This window comes from Cyprinus carpio, chromosome B5 (assembly GCF_018340385.1).
Source record: "Cyprinus carpio isolate SPL01 chromosome B5, ASM1834038v1, whole genome shotgun sequence".
NCBI lineage: Eukaryota > Metazoa > Chordata > Actinopteri > Cypriniformes > Cyprinidae > Cyprinus > Cyprinus carpio.
This window is the reverse complement of record NC_056601.1, coordinates 20,072,765-20,100,142: the sequence shown is the minus strand read 5'-3', so window position 1 is coordinate 20,100,142 and position 27,378 is coordinate 20,072,765. Positions and strand designations below refer to the sequence as shown.

At 37.1% G+C, this 27,378-nt stretch overlaps 2 protein-coding genes across 6 annotated transcripts in view; both read right to left on the bottom strand.

Annotated features, from left to right (window-relative positions):
* LOC109082347 (centriolin-like) overlaps nucleotides 1-1,304 on the bottom strand; it is a 30,506-nt gene extending 29,202 nt beyond the window's left edge. For all 5 annotated transcript variants that reach the window (XR_006154891.1, XM_042724816.1, XM_042724817.1 and 2 more), the window contains exon 1: nucleotides 681-1,304. Coding sequence is in view for 4 of the 5 variants with exons in the window: in XM_042724816.1 (XP_042580750.1) it covers nucleotides 681-828 (148 nt within the window). In the remaining variant the exon portion in view is untranslated. The remainder of the gene's footprint in view (nucleotides 1-680) is intronic.
* Nucleotides 1,305-1,597: 293 nt separating this feature from the next.
* Nucleotides 1,598-25,765, bottom strand: LOC109082342 (complement C5-like). The gene is made up of 42 exons (XM_042724824.1): nucleotides 25,564-25,765; nucleotides 25,129-25,324; nucleotides 24,825-24,978; nucleotides 24,477-24,547; nucleotides 24,301-24,395; nucleotides 16,148-16,230; nucleotides 15,962-16,052; nucleotides 15,201-15,306; nucleotides 14,991-15,126; nucleotides 14,770-14,885; nucleotides 12,868-13,068; nucleotides 12,490-12,681; nucleotides 11,566-11,772; nucleotides 11,314-11,475; nucleotides 11,076-11,202; nucleotides 10,883-10,951; nucleotides 10,675-10,777; nucleotides 10,046-10,158; nucleotides 9,859-9,943; nucleotides 9,563-9,645; nucleotides 8,526-8,662; nucleotides 7,687-7,908; nucleotides 7,373-7,433; nucleotides 7,195-7,284; nucleotides 6,835-7,047; nucleotides 6,024-6,108; nucleotides 5,725-5,884; nucleotides 5,548-5,646; nucleotides 5,296-5,467; nucleotides 4,991-5,196; nucleotides 4,741-4,893; nucleotides 4,573-4,635; nucleotides 4,120-4,213; nucleotides 3,998-4,037; nucleotides 3,349-3,448; nucleotides 3,200-3,274; nucleotides 3,012-3,117; nucleotides 2,842-2,925; nucleotides 2,530-2,619; nucleotides 2,335-2,418; nucleotides 2,050-2,191; nucleotides 1,598-1,856 (listed from the first exon to the last, which is right to left on the bottom strand). The coding sequence occupies exons 1-42, from the start codon at nucleotides 25,629-25,631 to the stop codon at nucleotides 1,715-1,717; spliced, it is 5,076 nt and encodes a 1,691-aa protein (XP_042580758.1). The 5' UTR covers nucleotides 25,632-25,765; the 3' UTR covers nucleotides 1,598-1,714.
* Between the last annotated feature and the right edge of the window lie 1,613 nt (nucleotides 25,766-27,378).

Here is a 27,378-nt window from a genome sequence, read left to right as displayed (position 1 = left end):
AATCAGAGCATACTGAATTCATAGAGTAAATACTAAGCAGTGTTGTATTTTTCCTTTTTATTATTCAGTTCCTAAACCCATTTTTCTTCAATATCGCACAGCCCTATTACAGTAACATGCCGGCATTCTTTTAAAAATATAAATACAATGTAAAAATGTGTATGTAAACAATAAGTGAATTGTTACAAATGATTAATTTAAATGTAAGTTAATATAAAGTGGGACCAAATGTTTTTATAGACACTGCTGTCTTTTTTGGCTTCCAAGTACACTAACTGGTAATGAAACTGTACTAGGGCCAAAACTGTTTATGATAAATGAAAATCATAATAATTGAACAAAAAAGAGGATATTTTCACACAATAAATATTAAAAGGATTAATGCTTATTTCACTCTTTCTCTTCTTTTAAACAAGAAATAATTATCATTTTACTGATGGAGTTCCATAGTTTTAGAGTAAACGGTCTGAGACAAGAGTAAAAATACCAGAAATAATGAAAGCATGGTGCAATCAGTAAGTTTTGATAAAAATCAACCTCTAGGATACAAAAGTACACAAAGCTGAAGAAACATCCACTTGTTGAAGGAGTTTGGCAGAATGACTTCAAAAGGACCTAAAAAGACAGACAAGAGTGGCCCCTGTGCAGTATGATAAATCTAAGCACTGAAACTGATTTACCCTCATCACTGGGATCTTCTCGAGGACCTCCAGCCTCAGTCTCCGACCATGAGATGCCGTTTGGGGGCACAGGTTTGCTCAGGAGGGTCTCGGAACATTTGGATTCCGCTGTTGGAGATCGTTTGCGCATCTGATCCCCTCTTTTCATTTTATTCTCATGGGTTATTAATATTATCTGATGCCAGCGAATACGAATCTCATCCTAAACCACCTCGACTGCTAAAACGTTTCTGCTAACATAGCAGTTTATTTTGCTTTATGTTAATATTACAATGCAGACCAAATCTGACAGAATGCAAAGAACTATAGTCATCTAATAACTAAAATATTTTAATATATATTAAAAAGCAGTTTTACATTTAAGTACATGTTCATTCAGTGTTTCACAAAGACTGGACAACTTTTGTTAGCCCAGTTTCCATAGCGACCGATTATTAGGAGAGCTAGAGATCATCCAGCGACCGTCAGGATATTATGATTCTTTCTTAGAGAAACTGTCAAAGCGGATACAGGCCTGTTATGTTTATTTCGTGTCCCAGGTCTTATTATTCAGTCCATGTGTTTCTGAAGGCTTTAAACTGAGCTAACACTCTCTTGTTGTCTCAATCTCCAGCATAGACTCAAATGATTCGCGGTGATGTTTGGATCATGTGACGCAGCTGCAGTTATTTCAAAATAAGAGTCCTGTGCCTATGTATGGCTGTGTACCCTCAAAGCAGACTTTAAACAACCTTATTGTGTTTTCACACTAGTGTTAAGCAAAATAATATATAATAACTGCCTGTACATACACGAATAACAACTAACACTTTCCTAAAAATCTGTTTGCAACGCATTTTTTTTAGGTAAACTGCATGTAATGCTTTTTGTTTAATGTCGCATTTGCATGTGGTTGATAAGAATCACATATTTTGAGGTACTTAAAAAAAGTTTTATTTAAAATTTTCTGTTTATTCTCAAATGCCATTTTTTAGATAATATTGCTATAGAATAGAAGAGCATACGAATGAGCTCTTCTATTGACATGCAATTTATCACTTTTTACAGCCAGATAATAAGAAATCAAATTCAAAACCCTCCAAAATACTGGCGTATTTTTTGCAGGCAGCATCTCTGCAGTCATAGTCAAGTGGCCACCATTTGACCCAAGCATGTGAGTCCAAAGGAAACTTATACCTAAAACATGATATAAAGAAAATCAGTTTGGAGACTTCTGTACATAATAGTAAATGAGAAACATTTTATAACACGCCATACTAATTGACCCTACAATACAACCAATTAAGGAATTAAAGACAATTTTGATTAATTTGTGGCTTTTAAAAAATGATCAAAAGAAAACCGATCAACCAAACAAACAAGGACTTACGTATAACCACGATTCACTTTTATCTTCATACTTTCAGCAGTCATAATCAGATACTGCTTGCCAACTTCAAAATTTGTTGAATTGCAGGTTGCCTTTTTTACCAAATCAATTTCTGAATCTGTATTTAGGTCATCTGTTCGTTCTGCAGAAGAGAATTTAAGAGGTTGGATTGAAGCTGTTATGAAACTTGTTTCTTTAAATTGCTTATTCAAGTCACTTTGTTTTAAACCATTCAAATAATTAACAACTTGACTTGCCAACAAATCATATTCAGTATACTCTTGCCTTTTTTGAGCACTGCTTTAACTTTTGCTTTGTAGGTCCCGAAATCTCCTGCTGCCTCAGATGATTCAATTAACACTTTAAATGCTAGAAGAAAACACACACACACACTGTAAATGACATGTACCATTGTGCACATGCGTATTTATGTGACAATAATGTCTTGTGACTTGAAGCTTCATGCAGGTCAATATTTACCATATTTCATGTTGTCTTTGCACATGTCATTTTTAAGCCGTTCAGCAGTGATTGTGGGATTAATGGTGGATTTAAAATTGCAGCATTCCGCTAATTTTAAAAAGGACATGAAAATACCAGCAAACTGTTATAACACCAACACAGACACATTGAACTCACATATGTAAATGATAACTGCAAGAGCAGCAGTGGTATAGCAAATGCAATGTTACAGGTCAGGATTGACAGAATTGACCCTAGAAGTGAGACGCAACAAAATGATTCATGTTTTTTGTTGTCAATTGTTTTATTTCTGTCCTTTATATGGCTTACCTGCCATGCAATGGCATTGGTCTCCCTCACAGAGTTGTAACAGTCTGCGGCTTTGTTTGCGGTACAACTTTATACACGTATTTTCTATTAAAAACAGATGAGAATGCTGGTTTATGTAGCTAAAATAAGTTCAGCCAGACATAAAACAAACATTTGTAGAAATGCTGTACCTGGAGCATAAAATTCATAAACTCTGAATACTGAGGCTCTGGTCATGCCAACTTCAAATTCCTCTTGAATACGGAAACCCACACAGTATAAGTCTTCTGATGGTATCTGTATGGTAGAAGTAATGCATGGTAGAAATATTCTACAAGATCAAATACACATATTTTAATTTTTGCTCAGTGATGCTCACCGAATTTATCTGAAGGATGACTTGGTCACCTGTGATTTTATAGTCTGATATCCGAGACTCAAGTCCATTCTGGTACTGCAAAATATAGAAACATAAAATGTCACCACAATTTTCTAAAACAATGGATGGTTTCTATGAAAATGTATTACCATATCTAGATCTTCCTGGACTGGGGTCACACCGGTCGGCAAATTAATTTCCATCACAGTCATTGACTCCTTTTCATTTGAATTTTCAGGTGGCTTGTATCTTCACATATAATGGCATTTTCATTTTAATGGATTTTACAAATCAGAATTTTACAGAGAATCTTAAACAAAGTTGCTTTAAGACAAGTCATGTCACTCGGTGGCCATCTTTGAAACGCCTCTCGGGCATCCAAGTGCAAGTCCTATCTCTTTGAATGGGAAACATCGAATTCTAAAAACTGTTCACTAGGCTTGGGATTAAATTTCATATTTGAAATCACCAAATAAATCTGATAACAACTGTGTCATAAATGTTGTTTATTTTGCTCAAATAATGTTATAAAAAGCTTATTATTCAGGCTAGATCAGCCAGTGCGCATGCGCAGTCCTGAGCGCACGTCTCAGAACGCTGACTGTTTCTATAGCAACTAGGACGCTTCTAACGGCAGCTGCAGTGACGCGCTGACTTTACCGATTAGCGATTGGCTCCTTCATTCAGAAGGCGGGGCTTCCTGTGATTGAGCGGCCATATAGAGTGACATGTCTTGGGTATTCTATAGTTTTTGGCTTAAAACATGTCATTTCTGATTGGGAGTTCCTACAGACTTACTTTGCACAGGCCACAATCCGCTGTGACGAAAGCATAGGATCTGCTCACCAAGAAAATCAAATTAGCTGAACCAAAGGAAAGGAAACCAAGAGAAGAGAAGTAGACAGTTGTACCAAACTTACCATATGAATTTGGGTCACGTTCGCTAATGATAATTGATAAATCAAAATGGCAATTTTCATTGTTTTCCGTCATCTCATAGTACACTGTTCTCAGCTGTAAAAAAGAAGTTGATCAGTAATTGAATTTGGTTCCATGCATGGAATTTTTAAAAACAAGAAAACTCTGGACTGTTGTAGTGTTTATTATATATACATTATATTATATACATATATATATTATATTATATACACTGAAAAGAACCATCTACAAAAAATAATTTGTCAAAAGGGTGGTATGATAAAAAATGTTGAAAAGTCAAATTAGAAACACTAAAAATAAAATGATATGAGAATCATAACATTATATATGTAAGTATGAAAGTACTCTGAAATATCAGTCTATATGTATGTAATATCAGCCAGCATCATACCATTATGTTGTATATTTCTATGTTAAATAAAAAGCTCACGTACACTGGCAAATGTCACACCAGAGCTCATTGCAGTTTTGATGATAATATCATCATTTTTGATCACTTTAAAAAGAAAATAGAGAGGCATTTAATTCAGAAATCATTTATGAATAATTTTAGATTCCTCTCTTTATAATTCAGTTAAAATTATAAAAATTGGAAATCTTACGTCTATTGGTTTATGCACTGGCATCTGTTGAGTTAGTCTGATTCTGCTGATGTCACCTTTAGTCTTGTATTCAATGTTAACAACCATGTCTAATGTGGCTTGTCTGGCTATAATGCTGTACTTGGTAAGCGCCTCCAAAGTGAGAATGCTGTCCTGAAAATTTGAGGAAAGACAGATCACATTGGATAAATACAAAATTAAAATTAAATATATATATATATATATATAGACAAGACTAGCATTGGAGTACCTGTGTTGAATGGACGCCCCTTCCATATCTCTGGTCTTGTGTTAACCAGTTCAGGATGGGTTTTGCATAGGTGGATTCACCTCTGGTTAAAGTGTTAAGCAGGACGTAAACAGTAGTTTCCACGGTCTTTGCTGTCACATCACTGGGTTTTAATAAATCCCTGTCTGCTTTGGACTCCTGCCAGAAACGAACTGTGGCTGGTTTCCCTGAAAATGTGAGATGTGCGGACAAATATTGTGTTAAAAATATGAGAGGGTCTAATCTGTGCAGATTTTTTGGTCAAAGTGACCCAAATAAGATTTTACCATCAACTTGAGCCTGCTTTTTGATTTTTTCATAAAGACTGACTGCAGAAATACTGTGGATGTCTGCAAGCGTCAGAGCATAAGATGCAATTGCTGTAGCATATAAACTTTCAATCTTCTTTGAGTTAGAGGTGATGTACTGCGCGGCACGATCTATAGCAGTTTTAAAGGCCTGGAGAGACAAGACAAACAAATCTGTATGACTTGCCTGAAATATCTGACATTTAGCTTTCTGATTGGTTAGATCGATACCTGTATGTTAACGTCTGGGACCTTCATAGCATTTTTAATTCCAATCAGGACAAAAGATGTGAGGGAAATTGTCTTTTCAGTGACATCAGCTCCAGCACCTTAGAGAAACAAGACAATATTGATCAAAACACTGCAAAATACAGTATTATATCATAAACACTCATTTTTTCCCCATACCATGAGTTTAAGTGGAATAGATTGTGATTTCTCAGAGAAGGAGCCATCATCATTCTGACAATTTTTAATCAGCCAGTTGATGGTGTTGGTCAGAACTTGAGACTCCAAAGAGACATATTCCTGCATGTCAGCAAGGGTCTTGACCATGAGAGCCGTCACCCTAAAAGGGTTTGCACACATGTGCAAAGTAGCATGTGAATTGTACTATGTGTGTAAGACTTTTAACAACAACAACAAAAAAAGGCATGCTTCATTCCAGCTACCAGTGAGGAAAACTAAGAAACTGAGCGGTTGATTACCAGGTGCTGGCTGATTTGTCCTTGTTCGACCACATGCTAAAAGCATGTTCATTCTTCATCTTAAATGACATGATGCTGGTGATGCCTAGAAAGGAACAGTCAAGGAACTTAAGAAGCAAAATGACTTAAGATACTAGCCTTGTTTCCTAAAAAATTAAACAAAAATAATGGAATTGAGTGTTATTTCAATGTTAAGTGAGTTTAAGATCAAACCAAGAGGATAAAGGATAAAGGCAAAAGGATAAACAAGACTTTTTTTTTACCCCATTGGCAGATTTTTCAAGTAAAAACTCACTTAATTTTGATGCATTTCTCAGAAAACAAATACTTAATATCTTAAGTCATTATGCTTCTTAAGTTATATATCTTGATTCAAGAATGTTAAGATATGTATACTGGAAGATAAGACAAAATTACAGAGTAAGAACATTATTATTATTATTATTATTTTTTTTTTTTTTATTATTATTTTTGCAGTGTGGAAAATTTATTATTTTAAGTAATTTGTAAAATAAAAAGTTATTTGTAAGACAAGCAATTAAAAAAGCTGGTCCTGAGCAGGAGCTAACCAGCTTAGGACCAGCACATGACCAGCTTAAACCAGCTGCTCTGCTTCAAAACATATTCCTAACCAGCAAATGCTGTTTTTTTTCAACAGGGTTATTAGATAAATATTATTAAATAATTTTTACTGTTATATGTACGATATAAATAATACAAAATAAATAATGAAATAAATAATAAAAATCTGATATACAATCTTCAGTGATTTTACAATTCTTATGCTGTTTTACTGAAATAAACATCTCACCTGCTTGCATCTTCCTTCTTAATTCCTTTTCACTCGCAGCAGCCTCTTTCCCCAGAACGCCCCATTTTTCAGTTTTTTCTAGGTAGTGGTAGACATAGTAGATTGGCAGGAGACCCATGAGCTCCACTTCAGCACTTCCACGTGGCAGGTTAGTCAACTGTTTTAAACCTTCTGGGTTGTTTATTATTGACAGAAGCTCTCCCAACATATCACCTGAACATGAAAAGGGTTACTTTTGGAACTCCAGTAAAGTCATTTTAATCGACGCAGTTTATAAAAGTAACATTATTGCACAATATCTGATATACAAGTGTCATTTAGCATCTGCAAAAATGTGCTCAAACTTCACAGGCATCATACCATAAACTGTCAAAATACGATTCACAGTTGACTTGGGCACAATGTTTGGAGGAATTACATTTTTAAACTCAAGCGTCCTCATGGATGTGCCTAAGAAAGGAAAAAGAAGTGGTGTGAAACTCCATCAGGATTCAGCACATGAGCAGAGAGCATGCTGTTACTTTTCAGATGTCCTTACCAAACACTCCATTTGGATCTATTCTTCCACCACTTTGTATTTCCTTTCTAATTCCCTCTGGCTGTGAATAACAGAAAATTGCATCATAATCTCATAAAGTCATACTAAACTAATTTATGAGTGGTTTAGTTCACAATAATCATCATTTTAAAGTAGAAATATCATGAGAAATCATAGAGTTCAGTGAAAACACCTTGAATTCAAGACTCTGTACTCAAAACTTCTTCCTGTATTAGTTTTCAGAGAGAGACATTTTGTGTATGGTTGTCCTATATACTAAAGTCCTCGAGCACTGACTGTGTATTGCCTCTTACCACAACTTTCAATTTCTTGACCACACTCTCAGTGCCCCATGTAGTTTTTAAAGTGAAAGTGAGCGTATGAGTGCCCGCTTCTAAGGCCATGATGTAGAACGTGACCGAGGACACTGAAAGACCTTCTATTAGCCCCTTGTTTTCATGTGGTTTTCCATGTTTCCCCTGTTTAGCGCCACGAAACACACACACTCCCTCTGTTGCCGTCAGGGTCACACTGAACTGTGTGTGTATGTGTGAGATATAGGAAGATACAGAGAGAAAGAGAAGTGTAGTTAGTTGATCATGTGGTAGTCACATAAATAAACAGATACATATATTTTGTATAGTTTAGGGGTCAGTTCGATATTTTTATGGTTTTTAATTAAGTTATTCTCTTATGCTCACCCGGGCTGCATTTATTTGATCAAACATGAAATAAAAACAAGAACATTTTGAAATATTATTACAGTTTAAAAGAACTGCTTTCTATTTTAATATATTTTAAAATGTAATTTATTCCTGTGAATTTTCAGCATCATTACTCCAGCCTTTAGTGTCACATGATCCTTCAGAAATCATGATGATTTGCTGCTCAAGAAACATTATTTTAATTATTGTGGTGCAGCTTTTTGGGGATGTCTGATAAAGAGAATAGCATTTCAAAAGTTTCACAAACTTTTGTAACAAAGTAAGAGACTTTATTGTCCCTTTTGGTTAATTAAATATGCCCTTGCTAAATAAAATTAATAATTTCTTAAAAAAAATGTACTGACCCCAAACTTTTGAATGGTAGTGTAGGTTATAATTTAAAATTTCTATTTAAAGTCATCCTTCTGTTTGAGAACTAAAGCTTATACCCGAGTGTTTGAAAGACGCTGATTGTAGACTGAACCCCGGAGCTCAATCTGCTCTCCACGAACCATGGAATAAGGCAAGGGCACATCCACACTAATGTCCTGGGACACCTGAATCTTATCCTCTGACACACAGATCCCTGACCAAAGAAACAGGAGAGTTTGAGAGTCTAACAAAAGTCTACATGCACAATACAAGGCATTATTTCTTGAATGCATTGTTGGTAATAAATGCTGTTTTGTGAAGCTTAGGCATATGGTTGGAATGCTACTTTTTAAACAGTATTTTGTTGTCATGTGACCCAGTTATGTGGCCTGTGAGTTGCATCCTATTATCATCTTGGAAACAGTTTCAGTCAATTTGCATGTTAATTCAATTTTGTTTAAAGGATCTTTCTTTTTGTCAGTCCAGTTGAATAAGTTGAATAAAATGAGTTTTAAGAAAATGGCTGTAATTACTTTTGGTTCTTCAATCACAGTGGAAATGTTAGGTCCATTTGAGCACACTGCATTCTGGGATACAGTATTCTGTTCTCTCAGAGATACTTACTACAGTAGTCAACATTTGAAGTGGATCAAAAAAATTGTCCTAAGACAAGAACACATTTTGAATTTAGGTTTTAAGAAAACTTTGATGAAAGGTTTTGATCCACTTAAAATGTTGACTAGTGTACTTACTATAAACTTACTAGACCCATTATATATAGCCTTCTATAAAATTCTATCATCATTTACTGTCATGTCGTTCCAACCCTGTATGACTTTCTTTCTTCAGTGGAACACAAAAGATATTTTGAAGTATGTTGATAACCAGAATGTTGGAAACTACATAGTTTTGGTCCAAATTGACTCTTATTATATGGATAAAAAAATAAATAAATTTGTGTATTAGTAGGTAACTGACATCATAAGAAGATCAGTCACATTATCTCAAATATTAACATTCAGCCTATCAGATAGCAATTTAGATGCAAATAATTCCCTTTTCAGCCACCAGGTGATGCTAAAACAAATCATTTCGAACCAGCTTGTTCACTCACCCTCACTGAATACCCCAACTGCTTTCAGCTCCCATGTAGTCAGTGAGTCTGGAAGATTTCTGGTAATGCTTACTGAACCAGACCTGAAACATTTTAAAATGAAAGGTGTAACTGCATAATAATAATAATAAAAAAATCTTCAGAAGTATCATTTTATGTTTATTTTTTAATCCATGAAATAAAGCAATAAAATCCTAATGTATATTTTGTAAAGAATACTTTTGATAATCCTTTTACAAAGATTAGGATTATCAATTAGACAGAAAGGATGGTTATGGTTCAGAAAGTTTTCTTACTTGCTGGTGTGTTCCTCCCATAACCAGCTCTCAGGGAAGTAGCTCCTAGTCTGAGATGGCATCGCATCCAGCAGAAAGTTGACTGCTACATTACATAATGGAGAGTATTAGATCCTGCCTTTCTATGTGTTTAGTCAAGTTACTATAGACGTTCAATATGATAATGATGTATGTAAGAAACCCATACCTGAGCGACTTAGTATGAATTTATCCTTATTCTCTTGGCGCTGCTTCATAGCAAAGCCACAGCATTCCTGGAAAGCTTGCTGACACATTGTCTTCCTACGTGAATCAAAATCTCTATAGGTTTTTCAGAGAGATCAAATTAAATGTCATATGAGTGATTCACTTGAACACGTTACACAGTGTAAAGCTATGGGCCCATGTTAAAGTATAATATATTGTTTATGTTTTATTCAGAATGGCTTAAATACACACACACACACACACACACACACACACACACACACACACACACACACACACACACACACACACACACAAAAGCTATATTAAAGAAACTAAAAACACATGTATGTAATGTTATACATGACATTAATTACAGTAGCAACATCTAGTTATAGGCTAAAGAAAAAAATTGCATAGTGAGTAGATACTTATGATGCACTTTTTAATGAAAATCGTATTTATTATGAGTAATAGGTATTAGGTGTTTATGTAACAATGGCACTATAAAACAAATAGCACTAATGCCTAAAATGCTTCAGAGAAATATGTAAGATTAAACTAAAAAAAAAATCCCTAAAATATGATTTAATTTAAGTGTAAAATAAAAAGGACTTCATAACTTCTTACGCAGGATAAGACAGTCTCTCTGAGCGCTGCTGACAGGTTTCAAGCGTTGGGCTACTCGCTATCCCGAATGTGCAGCAACTGTAAAACTTCCCATACTTTTTGGCTGTAGAACAAACATGGGGGCATAAATGTATTTTGATGATGTTGCTATGATAAAGAGGTTATTAGATTATATTATTTTTTAGACATAAAGTGCTTGCAAATATACCCTTTTGTTCAAACATTTGTGCCAGGTCAGCTGAACGCTTCGGCCTAGCCAAGTCAGAACAAGCCCCCCCTACAAAAAAAAAAAAAAAAAAAAGGGAATACATTTGCCAGTGTTTCAGAAAATGATCCTGTGCTCTAGTGAGATGTTAAAATGTAACAACTCACACACTGTAACTTTACAAATAAGCATGTACCTGCGCTAGAGGTTTTGGCATTTGTATTGGTGATGAACATAAGGCCGACACGCTCAAACACATCAGCATTATTTTTGCCTCCTCCTCTTCCACATCCCAAGTCACTTCGCTCAACATGTTGTAGCACCTGCAACAATGAGAAACATTTCTTTATCATGATATTCATTTGTAGTTATTGTCTTTAAAAGCATAATCCGCATTGATGTTATTGTCATATCCAACAAATTTTCTATTTCACCTTTTTTAATGGGTCCTTGTCATTAGATTTCAGGTTGTACAGGGCTGTATCTACGGCAGAAAAAGCCACCAGTGACTCTTCTCTACTGTTAGTTGACACTCTTAATTCAAGTTTATCTTTGGGTTTGAAGACATACTCAGAGTTGCGAACTGATATGTCCACCTGAAATATATATTTAGATGAGTCAGGACTTCTCAATGTATAAATAACATGAAACATGACAACTACTGATGGCAGAGAAAAAGGCATTACGTTTAAATTGTTAACACATTTAGCCTTCACATCAATCCACGTGGAGTCTGCAACCAGCTCTGCTTTTTCCTCCCCATACAGGACGTAGTACACCACTAGCCGAGCAGACGGCACCATGTCGGGGGTGATCTTAATGTTGAGGTTCTGATTCTTTCCACCGCTCCACTTAACTGTATCAAACTGCACAACTTTTCCTCTAGAAAGGATCTGAGAACAAATGATTGCATTATAGCAGATGATTCACTGGAACAAATGAATTCAGTGCAGCACCAATTCAACTATAACATATGTGGCTGATTAAAAAGTTTGGAATTAATACAATTATTATTCTTTTAAATGATGACTTAATTTAAAAATCTCTAGGATGCATTAAATTGATAAAAAGTGATAATAAATGCTGTTTCCACAAAAGCATTCAGCAGCACAACTGTTTTTAACATTGATACAAATAAAAAATGTTTCTTGAGCAGCAAATCAGCATATGAGAATGACTTCTGTGTGACACGGAAGACTGGAGTAACGACGCTGAAAATTCAGCTTTGCCATCAAAGGAATAAATGACATTTAAAAAATATGATAATTATTCTAAAAACAGTTCACAGTATGTATTTTTTATCAAATAATTCTTGCCTTGGTGCAACTTCTTTTAAAAGCATTAAAATAATCCTACCAACTTTTGAATGGTAGTGGGTTTAAATAACATTGACAGAAACCTTTTAGATAAATATATAATGTGAGCCTCAAAATGATACCTTAAATATGTTGTCACATAAGAGAAAACTGAAAAGAGCTTAATGACTAAGCTTAACTAAATAATTTGAAATCTGTTGTGACTATATAGTATTTATAATAATGCATTTTTATGATCTTGTTCCTCTTTTGCAAGCCAATTTGACATCTGCTAAATGCATAGACATATTTTACCTGAAAGCTGAAGGTCTTCAGAGAAAGATTGTCATGAAAATCAAAGTAAACATTGACGTTAATGTACTGTCCAACTTCAAATGCTGAGGATACAGGTAAATCGATGTACAGGTAACGATGGTTGACAGACTCGTATGATTCAGCCTTTAGTTTCAGTGGAGCCTGACTCCAAGAAGGATCTTCTGTCTCAAACTGAAATGAATACAATATAAATGAATATAAATATACTATTTTGCTTGAATATTAATTACCTGATTAAACTGTTGTCTATGTATTCTTAAACTACTCTTGTTTATATCACTCAACTCTACAACTTCCTGAAATATTCACTGATAGAGCCCATCAGGGGAAAAAAGGCTACAAAAAGGTTTTACTCACAGTGAATTCAGCTTGTTTCACATTAGCTGGTATATTACAGGTGAAGTATGCAATTCCATCCCTCTGACTTGTGCTTGTCAATGTATTCAGGTGCCCTAAGAATTTGAGGGTGTCTAGTCTATTGTCAGCTGTGGTTATTGTTGCCCTTGTCTTGACTGACACACCTTGCACTGGTTTACCCAAAGGATCCTTCACCAAGACCTGTGGGTCCAAAATGTCACCAAAATGTTCAAATGCATGAAACCTTTGTGTATATACAGTGTCGTACAGTGCCTGTTTTTTGTTTTGTTAGTTTTTTTGTCACACTTAAAAGATTCAGATCAAACTAATTTTTATATTACACAAAGATAACCAGAGTAAATACAAAAGGCAGTTTTGGAATAATGATTTCATTTATAAAGGGAAAAAGCTGTCCAAACCTGCTTGGCACTACGTGGAAAAGTAATTGCCCCCATAACCTAATAACTGTTTGTGTCACCCTTTGCAGCAACAACTGCAATCAAGCTTTTGCGATAACTGGCAGTTAGTCTTTCACATCACTTTGGAGGAATTTTGGCCCACACTTCTTGAATGAATGGACTGTTTAAGGCTCAAACTCAATTCCTGGAGGGCCACAGCTCTGCAGAGCTTAGCTCCAAACAGCCCCAAATCACACCTGCTTGGATGTTTCTAGTAATCCTGAAGACCTTGATTAGCTGGATCGGATGTGTTGATTAGGGGTGGAGCTAAACTGTGCAGATCTGCGGCCCTCCAGGAATTGAGTTTGGGACCAATGGTTTAAGGTCATGCCACAGCATCTCAAACTGACGGCTGGATATTCTCCTTCAGGATTTTCTGATGGAGCGCAGAATTCATGCTTTCATCAATTATGGCGAGTGGTCCAGGTCCTGAAGCTGCAAAGCAGCCCCAGACCATCACACTGCCACCACCATGTTTGACTGTTAGTATGATGTTCTTTTTATGAAATGTTGTGTTGGTTTTACACCAGATGTAACGGGACACCTTGCAAAAGTTCAACTTTTGTTGCATCAGTCCACAGAATATTTCCCCAAAAGTCTTGGGGATAATCAAGATATTTTTTGGCAAATGTGAGACAAGCCTTTTTGTTCTTTTTGGTCAGCAGTGGCTTTTGGTTTGGAACTCTCCCCTGGATGCAGTTTTTGCCCAGTCTCTTTCTTATCATTGAATCATGAACACTGAGCTTAATTGAGGCAAGTGAGGCCTGCAGTTTTTAGATGTTGCTCTGGGTTCTTTTATGGCCTCCTGGATTAGTCGTCGTTGTGCTCTTGGAGTAATTTTGGTAAGTCGGCCACTCCTGGGAAAGTTCACCACTGTTCCAAGTTTTCTCCATTTGTGGATAATGGCTCTGACTGTGGTTTGCTGGAGTCCCAAAGCCTTAGAAGTGTCTTTATAACCCTTTCCAGACTGATACATGTCAATTATTTTGTTTCTCATCTGTTGCTGAATTTCTTTAGTTCGCGGCATGATGTGTTGCTCTTTAAGCATGCTTCACTTTGTCAGACAGATTCTATTTAAGTGATTTCTTGATTCAACCGGTCTGGCTGTAATCAGGCCTGGTTGTGGCTAGTGAAATTTAACTCAGCTTTCTAAAATAATGTGGTTAATCACAGTTCTTTCTTGATTTAACAGGAGGGGCAATTAATTTTTCACTTAGGGCCAGGTAGGTTTGGAGAGCTTTTTTCCCTTAATAAATGAAATTATCATTTAAAAACTAAATTTTTTATTTACTTGCAATAACTTTGTGTAATATTAAAATTTGTTTTATGATCTGAATCTTTTAAGTGTGACAAATATTCAAAAAGCAAAAAAACAAAAACATTTTCACGGCACTTTATGTTTGTTCAATTATAATAAAACTACTTGAGAAGACAGGTTTCTTACTCTCATAGCGTATGGTAGACCTGGTTTGATGAAAGGAGGGGTTGAGAACAGATTCAGTGTGAATGGAGTTTCCACAAATTTCACATTTGAGAGCACTGCCTCCTGGGAGATTCCACCTGACAATTAAGAGGGGTTTCCAATGTTGTCAAATGGTTGTCACATTTATTTTGCTTTAAATCAGGACAATGCAATCCTGTGTCTGTGGAACTAACTGCACCTACCAGTTGACTCTTGCAGCAAAACTCTCACTCGAAGAAAGCTGTTTTCTTTCATGGCACTCAGACTTTGAGGCCCATCAGGCATGGATAATAAAGCTGACTTGATGTCTAAGTGGACTTCTTCTTTTCCATTTTCCAGCTAAAACAAAAGCCAAAAACAAATGTATTCTCAGAACTCAAACATTAAAAATGTTTTGTTGAGTACACACTGACCATGTATCTGGCAAATGTCTCTGGTATCATGACAGTTTCTTCTGGTGTACTGTATCCGAACGTCAAGAAAATATCTGCAGGGCTAACTGGTGTTCCACGAGCATACCTGTCAGCACACATGTGCACAAATTTAAACAATTTGCAACACTTGCAAATATATTCAACAGCAGCTGAAATGAATATACTCTACAGTTCAGTTTTGGAGTTGAGAAGATTTTTTTTTTTATGTTTTTGAAAGATAAAAAAAACCTGAAAACAGTAATGTTATAAAATATTCTTTTTTAATGTAAAATTGTTTTCAAACTTAAAACATTCTAAATTGAAATTTAAAACTGTCTTCCAACAGTTTAATATATTTTCAAATGTAATTTATTATTGTGTTGCAAAGTGGAATTTTAAGCATCATTACACCAATCTTCAGTGTCACATGATGCTTGAGAAATTATTCTTATATGCTGATTTGATGCTCAAGAAACATTTCTTATTATTATCATTGTTAAAACAGTTGGACTGCTTAATATTTTTGTGGAAACTGTGATTCATTTTTTCACTAGGCTATTCTTTGATGAACAGAAAGTTCAAAAGAAAAGCATTTATTTCAAACAATAACTTCTTGTACGTAACAAAGTTTTTACTGCCCGTTTTGATTGATTAAATGCTTACTTGCTGAATAAGAGCATTAAATTCAAAATTTAATTAAATATAATACTGACCACAAATGTTTGAATGGTAGGGAAAAAAAGGAAACAGGAAAAACCTACTTGGCTGAAATCTTCAACTTGAAAGACTCAAAGTTCTTCTCACTGACGTAGTTGGCTTCGGGCTCAATATGGAGTAAAATACTGGGCAGCACTGAGAATCATAGCTTGAATTTAGATATAATGGAAACGAAATGTCTACATAACACTTTTTGTTAAAAAAACAAACAAACAAAAACATAGTCTTACCATATTCTTTGACCTCAAACTCAGCAGTGGCAGTTGTTTCAAAAGTGTCTGCATAAGTAGCCACAATCTTCCAGATTCCATAACTAATGAGATTTACATTGTGAAAAAAAAAAAAAAATAACTAAAAAAAAATGTTGCAGAGGCAAAAAAGTAGGCTAATAAATAATGACTGTTTTAAGTGTCATCTCTATTCAATAAAGACAGACTTCTGCAACTAACTTGACTTTCTTTTAATAAACTTGAAAGCCTCTACACTCATTTCCACATGCGTTTACCCATAGCGTGCTTCCCTCTTCTGGTTCCCCACTACAACAAACATACAACAATTGTTCCTATTGTCACATCCTTTCTCTTTCTTTTTTTTTTTTTTTTTTTTAAACTTTTCTTTTTTTTCTAGCCGCATTTCTGAACAGCTCTTGATTTCTGATACGAACAAAAATAAATTTTCCTTATAACTTCTGTATAGTAATATCACATTTCCTTAGTACAGTTTCACTAAAATTTTTTTTTTTTTTTTTTTTTTTTTTTTTTTTTTTTTTTTTAACTTGTGATATAGTCTTTTAAGTATTGCGGTTTCTTTATCAAATCGCCCTGCTTTCGTGACATTAGATGCTGGGATGTCTGTCTGTTTGGTGTTCTGCATCTGATTTTCCACATTGTTGGATGTTTTGTGATTGAGAATCTGCAGTTCCTGTGTGTTCTGTATTGTCAGCAACAACAGTCTCTGTTTGGTTGGAGACTCTGAGGGTCATTCCCTGGTCCCTTCGGAGATGTCTCCTGTTCCTCCTTATAACACCTCCAGACTCCAACTGGACATTGTACGATCTTGAGTCAATGGGCTCCACCACCGTCCCCTTTCTCCAGATCTTATGAGGCTCAAATGGGTTGTATTCTGACAGGGTCACCTCGTTTTAGTGTGTCTAAGTCTTTGGCTGATCTGTCGTAGTATGTTTGTTGTCGTTGTTGATTTGTTATCAATTCTTTCAAAGAATTCTGAATCTTTGGTTTGTAGGAGGCTGGTTTTTCGTGGGTAGAAGCGTCTTGTGTGACGGCTCAGTAATCTCTGTGCTGGGCTGGTTGACAATCCGTGTTGTTGGTGTGTTTCTATGAATCTAGGATTGCTAGATATGGATCCTGTCTTGACATTGGTGCTTTACGCATCAATCTCTCTTGGCAGTTTTGACTGCTGATTTTCTGCCTTGCCATTCCTCTGAGGATAGCCAGGTGATGAAGTTTTGTGAAGAAATGCCCAATGGTCACTGAACTTCTGAAAACTCCTGTGATGAAAACTGTGGGCCATTGTCAGAGATGACGATGTCTGGAATACCCTGGCGGGCAAAGTGACCTTTCAGCTTTCTTATAACAGTAGTCGATTTGGTGTCTGTCAGGTAATCAATTTCCCAAAAATTGGAATAATAGTCTACTGTAATTAGATAGTCCTTGTTGTCAAAAGTAAAAAGGTCAGTGCCTACCTTGGCCCAAGGGTCTGTCCGGCATTTCATGTGGACGCAGTGTCTCCTTTTGCTGGTTACAGTCCACTGCGTGGCAGGTGTCACACTGCTGTACATGTGATTTGATCTGCTCATTCATTCCTTGCCAGTACACACACTCTCTGGCCCTCCTCAGGCATCCATCCACACCTAAATGCGAAGAAGAGTGTATACCTTGTTTTATTTCCCTCCAAAGCTGCTTAGGGATAACAGCTCGTTCTCCTCTGAAAACAATGCCATCCTGGTAGCTCAACTCCTCTTGAAACAGGTAATAATAACCTATTTCTTGTGGTGTGTCAGCCTTGTTCTTTGGCCAACCTTGTAGTATAGTTTTAATCAGTGTTTGCAAAGTTTTGTCCTTTTTTTGTTGCAGAACGGATAGACCCAAATCTGTCTGCTGAGATCGGTAAATGTTGTGTCATGTTTATTGTCTCTAAACTCTGCTTCAACATCTCCCCTGGGTGTGCTCTCGGGCAGATATGCTCTACTTAGCGTGTCTGCTAGCCACATCTCTGGCCCTGGAACATACACAACCTCCACATCATATTTTTGAAGTCTCAGCATCATCCGTTGGAGTCTTTTAGGTGCACTCAATAATGGCTTACGCAGGATGTTTTCCAAGGGTTTGTGATCACTTTGTGCTGCTACTTTCCGTCCGTATGTATAATGGTGAAACTTTTCCATCCCGAACAGTAGAGCTAGTAACTCTTTCTCTATCTGTGCGTAGCCCCGTTCTGTCTGTGTTAGGGCTCTGCTTGTGAATGCTACTGGCTTACCTCCTTGCATGAGTGCAGCACCAAGGCCTCCCTCTGAGGCATCACATTGGATGGTAAGTTCTTCATCAGGGTTATAATACTTTAACACTGGAGCATTTGCAATTGTTTCTTTTATTTTACAGAATGCTTCTTCGTGCTGTGCAGTCCATCTCCATTCACAGTTTTTGTGTGTCAACTGTCTCAGAGCCTCACACTGGTCTGAAAGATGTGCACAAAAACTTTGAGAGGTAATTTACCATCCCTAGTAGTCTCTGAACTGCTTTTTACATCTGTTGGTTTCTCTGCATGTGTGTTATTGCTCGAACTTTGTCTGGGTCTATTTTCAATCCATCAGATGTCAGGAGGTGTCCGATGTAAGAGACTTCTCTTTGTCTCAATTTGAACTTATCAGCATTTAGCTTGATACCTTTCTCTCTGCATCGTGCTAGAAATGCTTTCAGTTTTTCATCATGGTCTCTCTCAGCTGATTCTTGTGTCTCTCCTTGTCCTGTAATGAGCACATCATCAGCAATGATGTATACTCCTGGCAGGCCCTCTAATGCGACTGTGAGCTTCCTCTGAAAGATTTCAGGGGCCGGACTTATGCCCATGGGCATGCGCAGCCATCGATACCTGCCGAACGGGGAAGAAAATGTGGTGAGATAGCTGGAGTCTTCCTCCAGCTTGACGTGCCAGAATCCACTTTTAACATCGCACACAGTAAACACTTTGGCTTTTGACAGTTCAGGGAGTATGTCATCAATAGTAGGTAGTGGGAAATGACTCCGCTTTAAAGCTCTGTTTAAAGGTCTTGGATCTATACATACTCTGAGACTGCCGCTGGGCTTCTGTACGACCACCATACTACTGATCCAATTCGTGCTCCTCTCTACTGGCACAATGATTCCTCTCCTCTGCAGATCTTGCAGCTCTTCCTTCAAAGGTTTCAATCATGGCTACTGGAACCCTTCTTTTTGGGAGCTGTACAGGTTTAACAGTGTTGTCAATCTCTATTTTGTACTCCCCCTCCAGGCAGCCATCACCCCTGAATACATCAGCATATTCAGTCTTTATCTGCTTCTAGTGACCACTGGCTGGTCGCAGGCTTTTCTGTGGTGACTATACTGTCTATTGCAAGAATGTTCTCATAATGTACTTTGATGAGCTTCATAGCTTCACTTGCCCTCTTCCCTATTAGGGGGACAGTACAGTTGTTATCCACCAACCTGGAATTCCAGCCTGTACAGTTTTGTGGTTTCTCGGGTTTCTTACTTTCAGTTTGCACTTTCCTAGTGGTCTCACTTTGGCTTTGGTTTGTACATTATTAGTACAAGTTTTTGTATCCTCCAGTTTTATATCTGGGCTCAGCAGATGATAGGAATTACATTGCAGCTTGCTCCACAGTCAATCTGAAATTTCACAAGGTCCTTTCCCAAAAGCATCCCTGCGTACAGCTGTGTGTTTTCTTTTCATTTTCTTTCCTCTTTTTTCTTTACAGTCCCTGGATTTTGCTACACCCACAGTGAGGATGTCCTCATACTCATCACTGTCCTGTTCAGTCACTTTGTTTACTGATTTATGGTTTCCTTGTCTCAGCTGGGCTCTACATTTAACTGCAAAAGTGATATGGCTTTCCACACTTTTTATATTTCTTACCAAAAGCTGGGCATTTCTGTTTGTTCTTTTCATGGTCTTTACCACAGAATCTGCACGTGATCATACTGCCGGGTGGATGGCGATCTAGGCGTGCTCCTTGTCTGACGGCATGCACCTCTTCTACCGCGGCACCTGCAATGGCTTTGCTGTTCTGCCGCGACAGCTCCGCTGCTCTGCATATACGTATGCACGTCTGAAGGGTTAAATCTTTCTCACGAAAGCAGTCTCTCTCTCAGTCCTTCGTTGTTAAATTCCGCATACTATTCTGTCACGTATGAGTGAGTCTTTGATTTCTCCAAAGTTGCATGTTTTAGCAAGCATTCGCAACTCCGTGACGTAATTATCGATCGACTGCTCTGCTCCCTGGCTTTTTGAGAAGAATCGATAACGTTCTACTGTCTCGTTTATACTAGGATTACAGTGTTCATCAAACTTTGCAATAATATTCGTTACCGTTCGTGCATCCGCGGCTACGTCACTCATTAGAGTTTCCAGCAGTTCCCGACCGCTCTCGCCGATGAGGTAGTAAAAACAATTTGACCTTCATCTTTTCCTCCGCGTCCGACATAGTCAGCTCCAAGTAGAGATTAAACTGGGTCCCTCCAGGATTTCCAGGACTTGGAAAGGTTGTCGGCGTCCATGCACAACGGTGATGGGGGCTTTAATCCATCCATCTTGCAACTCTGCACAGGAGCAGCTCTTCGCCGTCTAAGTCTTAACTTCTAAACTAACACTCTAAAAGTGCCCACGCTGCCACCATGTTTTAAGTGTCATCTCTATTCAATAAAAGACAGACTTCTGCAACTAACTTGACTTTCTTTTAATAAACTTGAAAGCCTCTACACTCATTTCCACATGCGTTTACCCATAGCGTGCTTCCCTCTTCTGGTTCCCCACTACAACAAACATACAACAATTGTTCCTATTGTCACAATGACAACTCTATCCAGTTGCATAGACCTGCTGGATTCACCAGGCTTCTTAACTAGCTTCACCAGCAAGACTATCATTTCCCAGCAAACTTCAACTGGTTGACTAACCAGTAAGATCTAGCCTGAACTATGAAGCCAGAATGAGCTCAATAATAATTCATGCGTAACCCAATTCACATGCATGAGAAATAATTCACGTGCACCAAAAAAAAATAAAAAAAAATAAAATAAAAAAAAATATATATATATATATATATATATATATATATATATATATATATATATATATTCAAAGAAAAACCAATTCACATGCACAAAATAAGAATATATATTCATAAAATACGTTTCACAAATGCAAAACACAATTCGCAGATGTACAACTATGTACAAAATTTTTGAATGTTTAAAATTCAGAGTTTATCATGGGCTGTGAAATGCAAACTGCCTTGGATTTGTGTATGTGTTTTTGAGACTTTTCCGGCAGCAAACTCCTCCCACAGGACACTGTTACTATTTTAGCCAATCGGATTTGAGCCTGTCAGTCGACCAATCATAACCCACTATGGGCGTATGAATCGCGTGCCCTGGGCGTGCCTACCTGGATGCTGACGTAATCGGCGAGAGACCACCTTTCAAGTTACGATTCAGCAGAGGTATGTGCAGCTGGTTGTTTTATTTCTGATAACTAGCCAATTAAAGGTTTATCCTTTTATTTTTGCATGTTTACTTAAAACTTGGAAGTAACATCGGTCGTTTAGACACTTACTAACGTGAGTAATGTAATCCAGAGGCTGCTGTTTAGAGTAGCCTATTATGATTTAATATTGATCAGTTCTTATGTTTATTTAATAAAGAATCATTATTCAATTGGATACCACAACACATTACGATATTAAATTCAGAAACTCAGTGTAAAGCATATAATGTTTTTACTGATGGGACATGTGGTAAATAAATATAAGATTAAGAAAATATAATTTTTGTTTATTGAGAACATGAAAGCGCTGTCACAGCAGAGCTTGTCTTGTGCGTAAAGTCCTGTGATGGCTCGCATTCAAGTGATGACAATATGATTACATGAACACATTGGAGACCGTGTTACGTGTAAATTTCATTTAAGTTTGTTTATGCTGCAGATACTATTTATTTCAGAATTGTGAGGCTGATGATGAATAAGTAGCTGCTGAGACAACCCATGACTCTACTATTCCTACTTCATCCCCTGCCACAAGTTATGAGGTGATGTGAATCTAAGAAGTTTCAACTGTAACTCTTTCAAAACAGTCATGTTGCAACCCATTATTTTGACAGTTACAACAGGTTTTTAAGTCATGAATTATTACCACATTGTGCATTGTTAAATCTTCTTGTTATTGTTCTGGTTTTATGTCAGAATTAAAGCATTCAAAACAAATCAGTTGTTACAGTTGCTGTGTAAGATTTATTAATTTATTAAAGTTTTCTGAATACTTTTGGAATAAAATGTCCTTGAAATGGCCTGACCATGATCAGTTGCAATGTGCCTGTAACGTGAAATATGAATTGAAAATTATGGAGTACAAACGTAGCACAGCTGAATATATGTCTCTCGCATAGGTCTGAGATTGGCTCGATACCAGTTTGACGCTAGAAGTTCACCAGTATTTAAACCTCAGTTATGATGAATGGCTGGTATAGTGTCCCATTTAGAGTCTTTAGCATTCTTTTAAAGTAAATTTTATGGCTGAATGATAATTGTATCAGTGTAATACGTCATGTGAAAAGTCAGTTAATTAAATGTTTAAAGGGGTCATATGCGATTTAAAATTTTCCTCTTCTCTTTGGAGTGTTACAAGCTCTTGGTGCATAAAGAAGATCTGTAAAGTTAAAGACTGAAGTCTCAAATCCAAAGAGATATTCTTTATAAAAGTTGAGACTCGTCCATGCCCCCCTGAAACGGCTCGTTCTAACACACCCCCACATATCTACGTCAGGATGTGGGAAGATTTGCATAATGCAGCCCAGATGTTCACGTTGTTGTATTGTTGTTGCTGCCGCCGCCATGTTGTATAGACGCTGTGTGTTTCACTGTGAAAGTGAAACTACTTTATTTGCCCTTCCAAAAGAGGATGATATCGGCTTCGTCATGACTGTAGCTGATCCGTGCTGGTCGCTGAGGAAATACATCAACTTTGCACTGTGGATCGCAGAATGGGCTTTCACCGTGGACGAAGTGGAGTCCAGCCCGGGGTCGTCACATGTGGTTGCTGCAAGCACAAAGTAGCCTACGCTCCTTTGAAGAATCCACTCTGCTCAGTCAAGGCCGCGGTGTGTGAAGCTGTTTCGCTGAGAAAGGGAAACTACTTTGTTTCTGACTTCCAAAAGAAGACACACTAGAAATCATGTTTATATCATGTTTATAATGAGTTTTATGTTAAGGTCTCGTCGCTCCGCCCGGACAAGACATCACAATATGTTAAGAGGCGTAACATTCACACGCTTGAGGCAGTCGGCCAATCACAATGTGCTGGATAGCTGGCCAATCAGAGCACACCTCGCTTTACAGAGATAAGCCTTGTTAAAATCGACGCGTTTCAGAAGGCGGGGCATAGAAGAGAAACAATAATGTACAGTATGTGGAAAATAATGTGTTTTTTAACCTTAAACTGCATAAACACATTTCATTACACCAAATACACAAAATAATGTTATTTTTAGCAGCATCATATGACCCCTTTAAGATCCAGTCTTTCACTAGCCTATCTCTCTCTGTCAGTACGTGACAGATTTTGGTCTGATATTCAAAGCAGTAAATACCTTGAAATGTTAACGTGTTTTTTTTTTTTTACAAGAGATGCAGATACAGAAAGAGCAGAAAGTATGAGATATAGTGATAAAATAACTGAATAAAGATTACTGAAAAAGAGAGTTTGCTGTCGGGGAAAGTCTCAAAAATACATAGGCTACACAAATCCAAGGCGATTCACATTCACAGCCCGTGATAAACTCGTGAATTTTAAACATTCAAAAATATTGTACTAGTTGTAAATCTGTGAATTGTTTTTTGCATTTGTGAAACGTATTTTATAAAATATATTCTTATTTTGTGAATGTGAATTGGTTTTGGTGAATATATATTTTTTTTTCGTGCACGTGAATTATTTCTCATGCACGTGAACTGGGTTACGCGTGTGTCCATCGCGTCTTTTGCAATCATTCTGGCTCCATATGAACTAGGCTACCACAGGAAATTCACAAGCAACAGAGTGTCACTATTATACCTGACCAAGCATTTAAACATCAGATCAACTCAAATATAATTATAATAGTCTGTGTCTTACGTTGGCTTTAAAGGTATTTTGAATGGTGGAAGAAGTGGTTTTGCTCCAATGATATCTGCCACATCAATCATCTCTACTTTGATACCGTTAGGGTCCTAAAAGGAAACACAAGGTTCACATGTAGCCTAGCATTCAAAATTCAAGTGAAGTATGAGGCTGTGAAGAGAGACACTCACCACGAATGTAAGGGTGACAGTTCGTCTAGATTTCCTCAGCTCCTCGTTGAGGGAGTAAACACGCACTTGTACTAGAAAGCAAACCGATTCAAAGGATGGAATCTTTCATTTACTCATCATACATAAACTCGCACTCTTAGGCTGATGATACACAGGGCAACTTTTTTTGAGCAATGTTGCTTGGGCACGTTCCCATTGAGAATGGGTAAAAAAATTCTATCTGGATATTTTAGATCGTCATGGGCCCTGTGTCTCACCGACGGCAACAGTGTCCAAAGTTGGCCGACATTGTTTAAAAAGCTTCCCCGTGTATCATCAGCCTTACACACAGATTCTTCTCATACTGACCCTCTTGTTCAGGTGTGTACAGTGGCTTGTCAGTTTGGATGAAGAGAAACCCGTTCATAGTAGTGACTGGGATTTTTTCATGTGCAGAGAAAGCAGAGGAGATCGCCTGAAGGTAGACAAACTTGTCCTCTTTAGGGAAATCTGCAGGCATTATCTTTGAAACAGAAAAAAAAGCATTTCTGAAAATAATATTCATGGATAACATAAAATCAGTAAAAAAAAAAAAAAAAAAAAATTCTTGCAATTGTAAATAACAAAAGTCATACAAAAATTGTCTTCTGGGATCTTAAATTCGCAGTCCTACCCGTAAAGTAGCGGAAGCTTGATAGTTATTCACGGCGTTGAGTTTCAGGGACTGAGATGCATATTCTTTATAAACTGGTGCTAGTGTGTTCTTCAGGTAAAGATGTACTGTAATTTCCTGGTCATATCCAAACAACTGCACTACCACATTTTCCAAAGCATCAAGTCGCAGCAGTTTAGGTGCAGTGATTAAGTATCTGCAAAACAAAATATTTTGTTGTCTGTGGGTCGCTAAAAAAACAAATAATGTAGCTAAAATGTAGACTAAATGCCTACTTTCAGACAAACATGAAAGATTACTAACAGCTGTTTTTCAAGAGAGTACGGAAGTTTACAGTTTAGTTATCATTGTTTGTTTTGCCGTTCTGCTTTTTGATAATACAGACCAGTTTTTCTGTTTTGTAGATTTTTTTAAATGATGTAAATTGCAACTTACACACTTTCCTGGACAGTAAGGCAGAAGAAGAGATGAAGTATACAGAGAAAAAATAAACGCGCCATCATAGACTGTTTGCTCCTCACATAAACAGGTCATGCATTTGCTTAGTTTTTGTCAGCCAAATCAATATCTGCTATGCTTTTTAGAGTTACTTATTAGCTCAACTCTTGAAATAGGTCCCAAAATGTTTCTTGAGGTTTAGTATTAGTAACGATAGCTATAGTCCAATTATGCGAAATACATCAGTCATAATGATTAGTTTAACTGTTTTGGTGTAATGTTTAATGTTTGATTATGAAATGCTCATATCATCACTGTGCAGTTTGCTAAGTCATTGTGCAAGTCAGAATGAAAATAAAGCATAGTTCTGTTTACAACTAAAAGGGGTTTTTATGGAGATGTTTTCTTCCCATGGATTGTTTTATTATTTGTGTAATTCTAGTAACATTTGGACATCAGTCCGACTATTGACTTAGTCATTGATTTACTGAAATTGAGTAAAATGTACACAGACACCCACTAATATGACAAGATTAAACCGGTCCCCTGGGCTTCTGGGCACCTTCCTAGAAGAGCTCATTCCCAGAGGACAACAGTCCACTTTTAGTCTTTAGCGACTTTAACATTCATCTGGACAAGCTTTATGCTGCAGACTTCCATTCACTCCTAGCTTCATTTGATTTCAAACGCCTTACCACTACAAGCACTCACAAATCAGGGAACCAACTTGACTTAATTTACACATGCAGTTGTACTGCAGACAACATTTTGTTAAAACCTCTACACATATCTGATCATTTCTTTATTACATTTAACCTATAGTGTGCCACGAACCCCTCTACCTGTTACTTTTAAATGATACTTGCTCTCCCTTTTACCCTCCTATCTTTCCATTGTATTGTCTCTCTTTCTTCGCTCACCTACCCATTTCTCATCTCTGGACGTTAATGCAGCAACTGACACTTTATTCTCTACTTTAAATTCGTGTCTAGACAATATATATCCTCTTTCTGACAGGCCAGCATATGATTACCACTTCTAACCCCTGGTTATCGTGATTGTAACATCGTGATGTTCTTCGTGATTGTAACACCACTTTGCTTTCAACTTTCTCTGCTCAAGTCCATACTGCCAAATCTTCATATTGTCACAACAAGTTAAACAGCGCTACAGACACACGTAACCTCTTCAAAACATTCTACTCTGTCCCCCTCCACCACCTCCCACCACATCTACACAAGCTGATGATTTTGCCACATTCTTCACAGACAAAACTAGAACAATCAGTAGTCAGTTCTCAGCTCCATACACACACAAACTGAAAACAACCACATCCACGCCTAAAATTGTCCCTTTTCCTTCTGTCTCCTCAATTATGCAGAAGTATCCAAACTTCTCCTCTCCAGCCATCCTACAACATGCCCTCTAGACACAATACCCTCACACCTTCTCCAAGCAATGTCCCTTACACTTTTACCACCACTCCCACACATCATCAACACATCTCTTCTCACAGGCACTTTTCCCACTGCATTCAAGCAGGCTCGGGTAACCCCACTGGTAAAAGAAAAAACCTAAACACTTCTCTAACAGATAGCTACAGACCTGTCTCTTCCTTTCATAGCAAAAACACTCAAATTAGTTGTTTTTAACCAGGTATCATTATTTCTTACACAGAACAACCAACTGGATCCTAAGCAGTCAGGTTTCAGGAGTGGCCATTTAACTGAGACTGTGCTACTGTCAGTCACTGAAGCAACCAGATTGCAAAAGCTGATTCCAAATGATCAGTTCTTATTTTGCTGGCTCTAT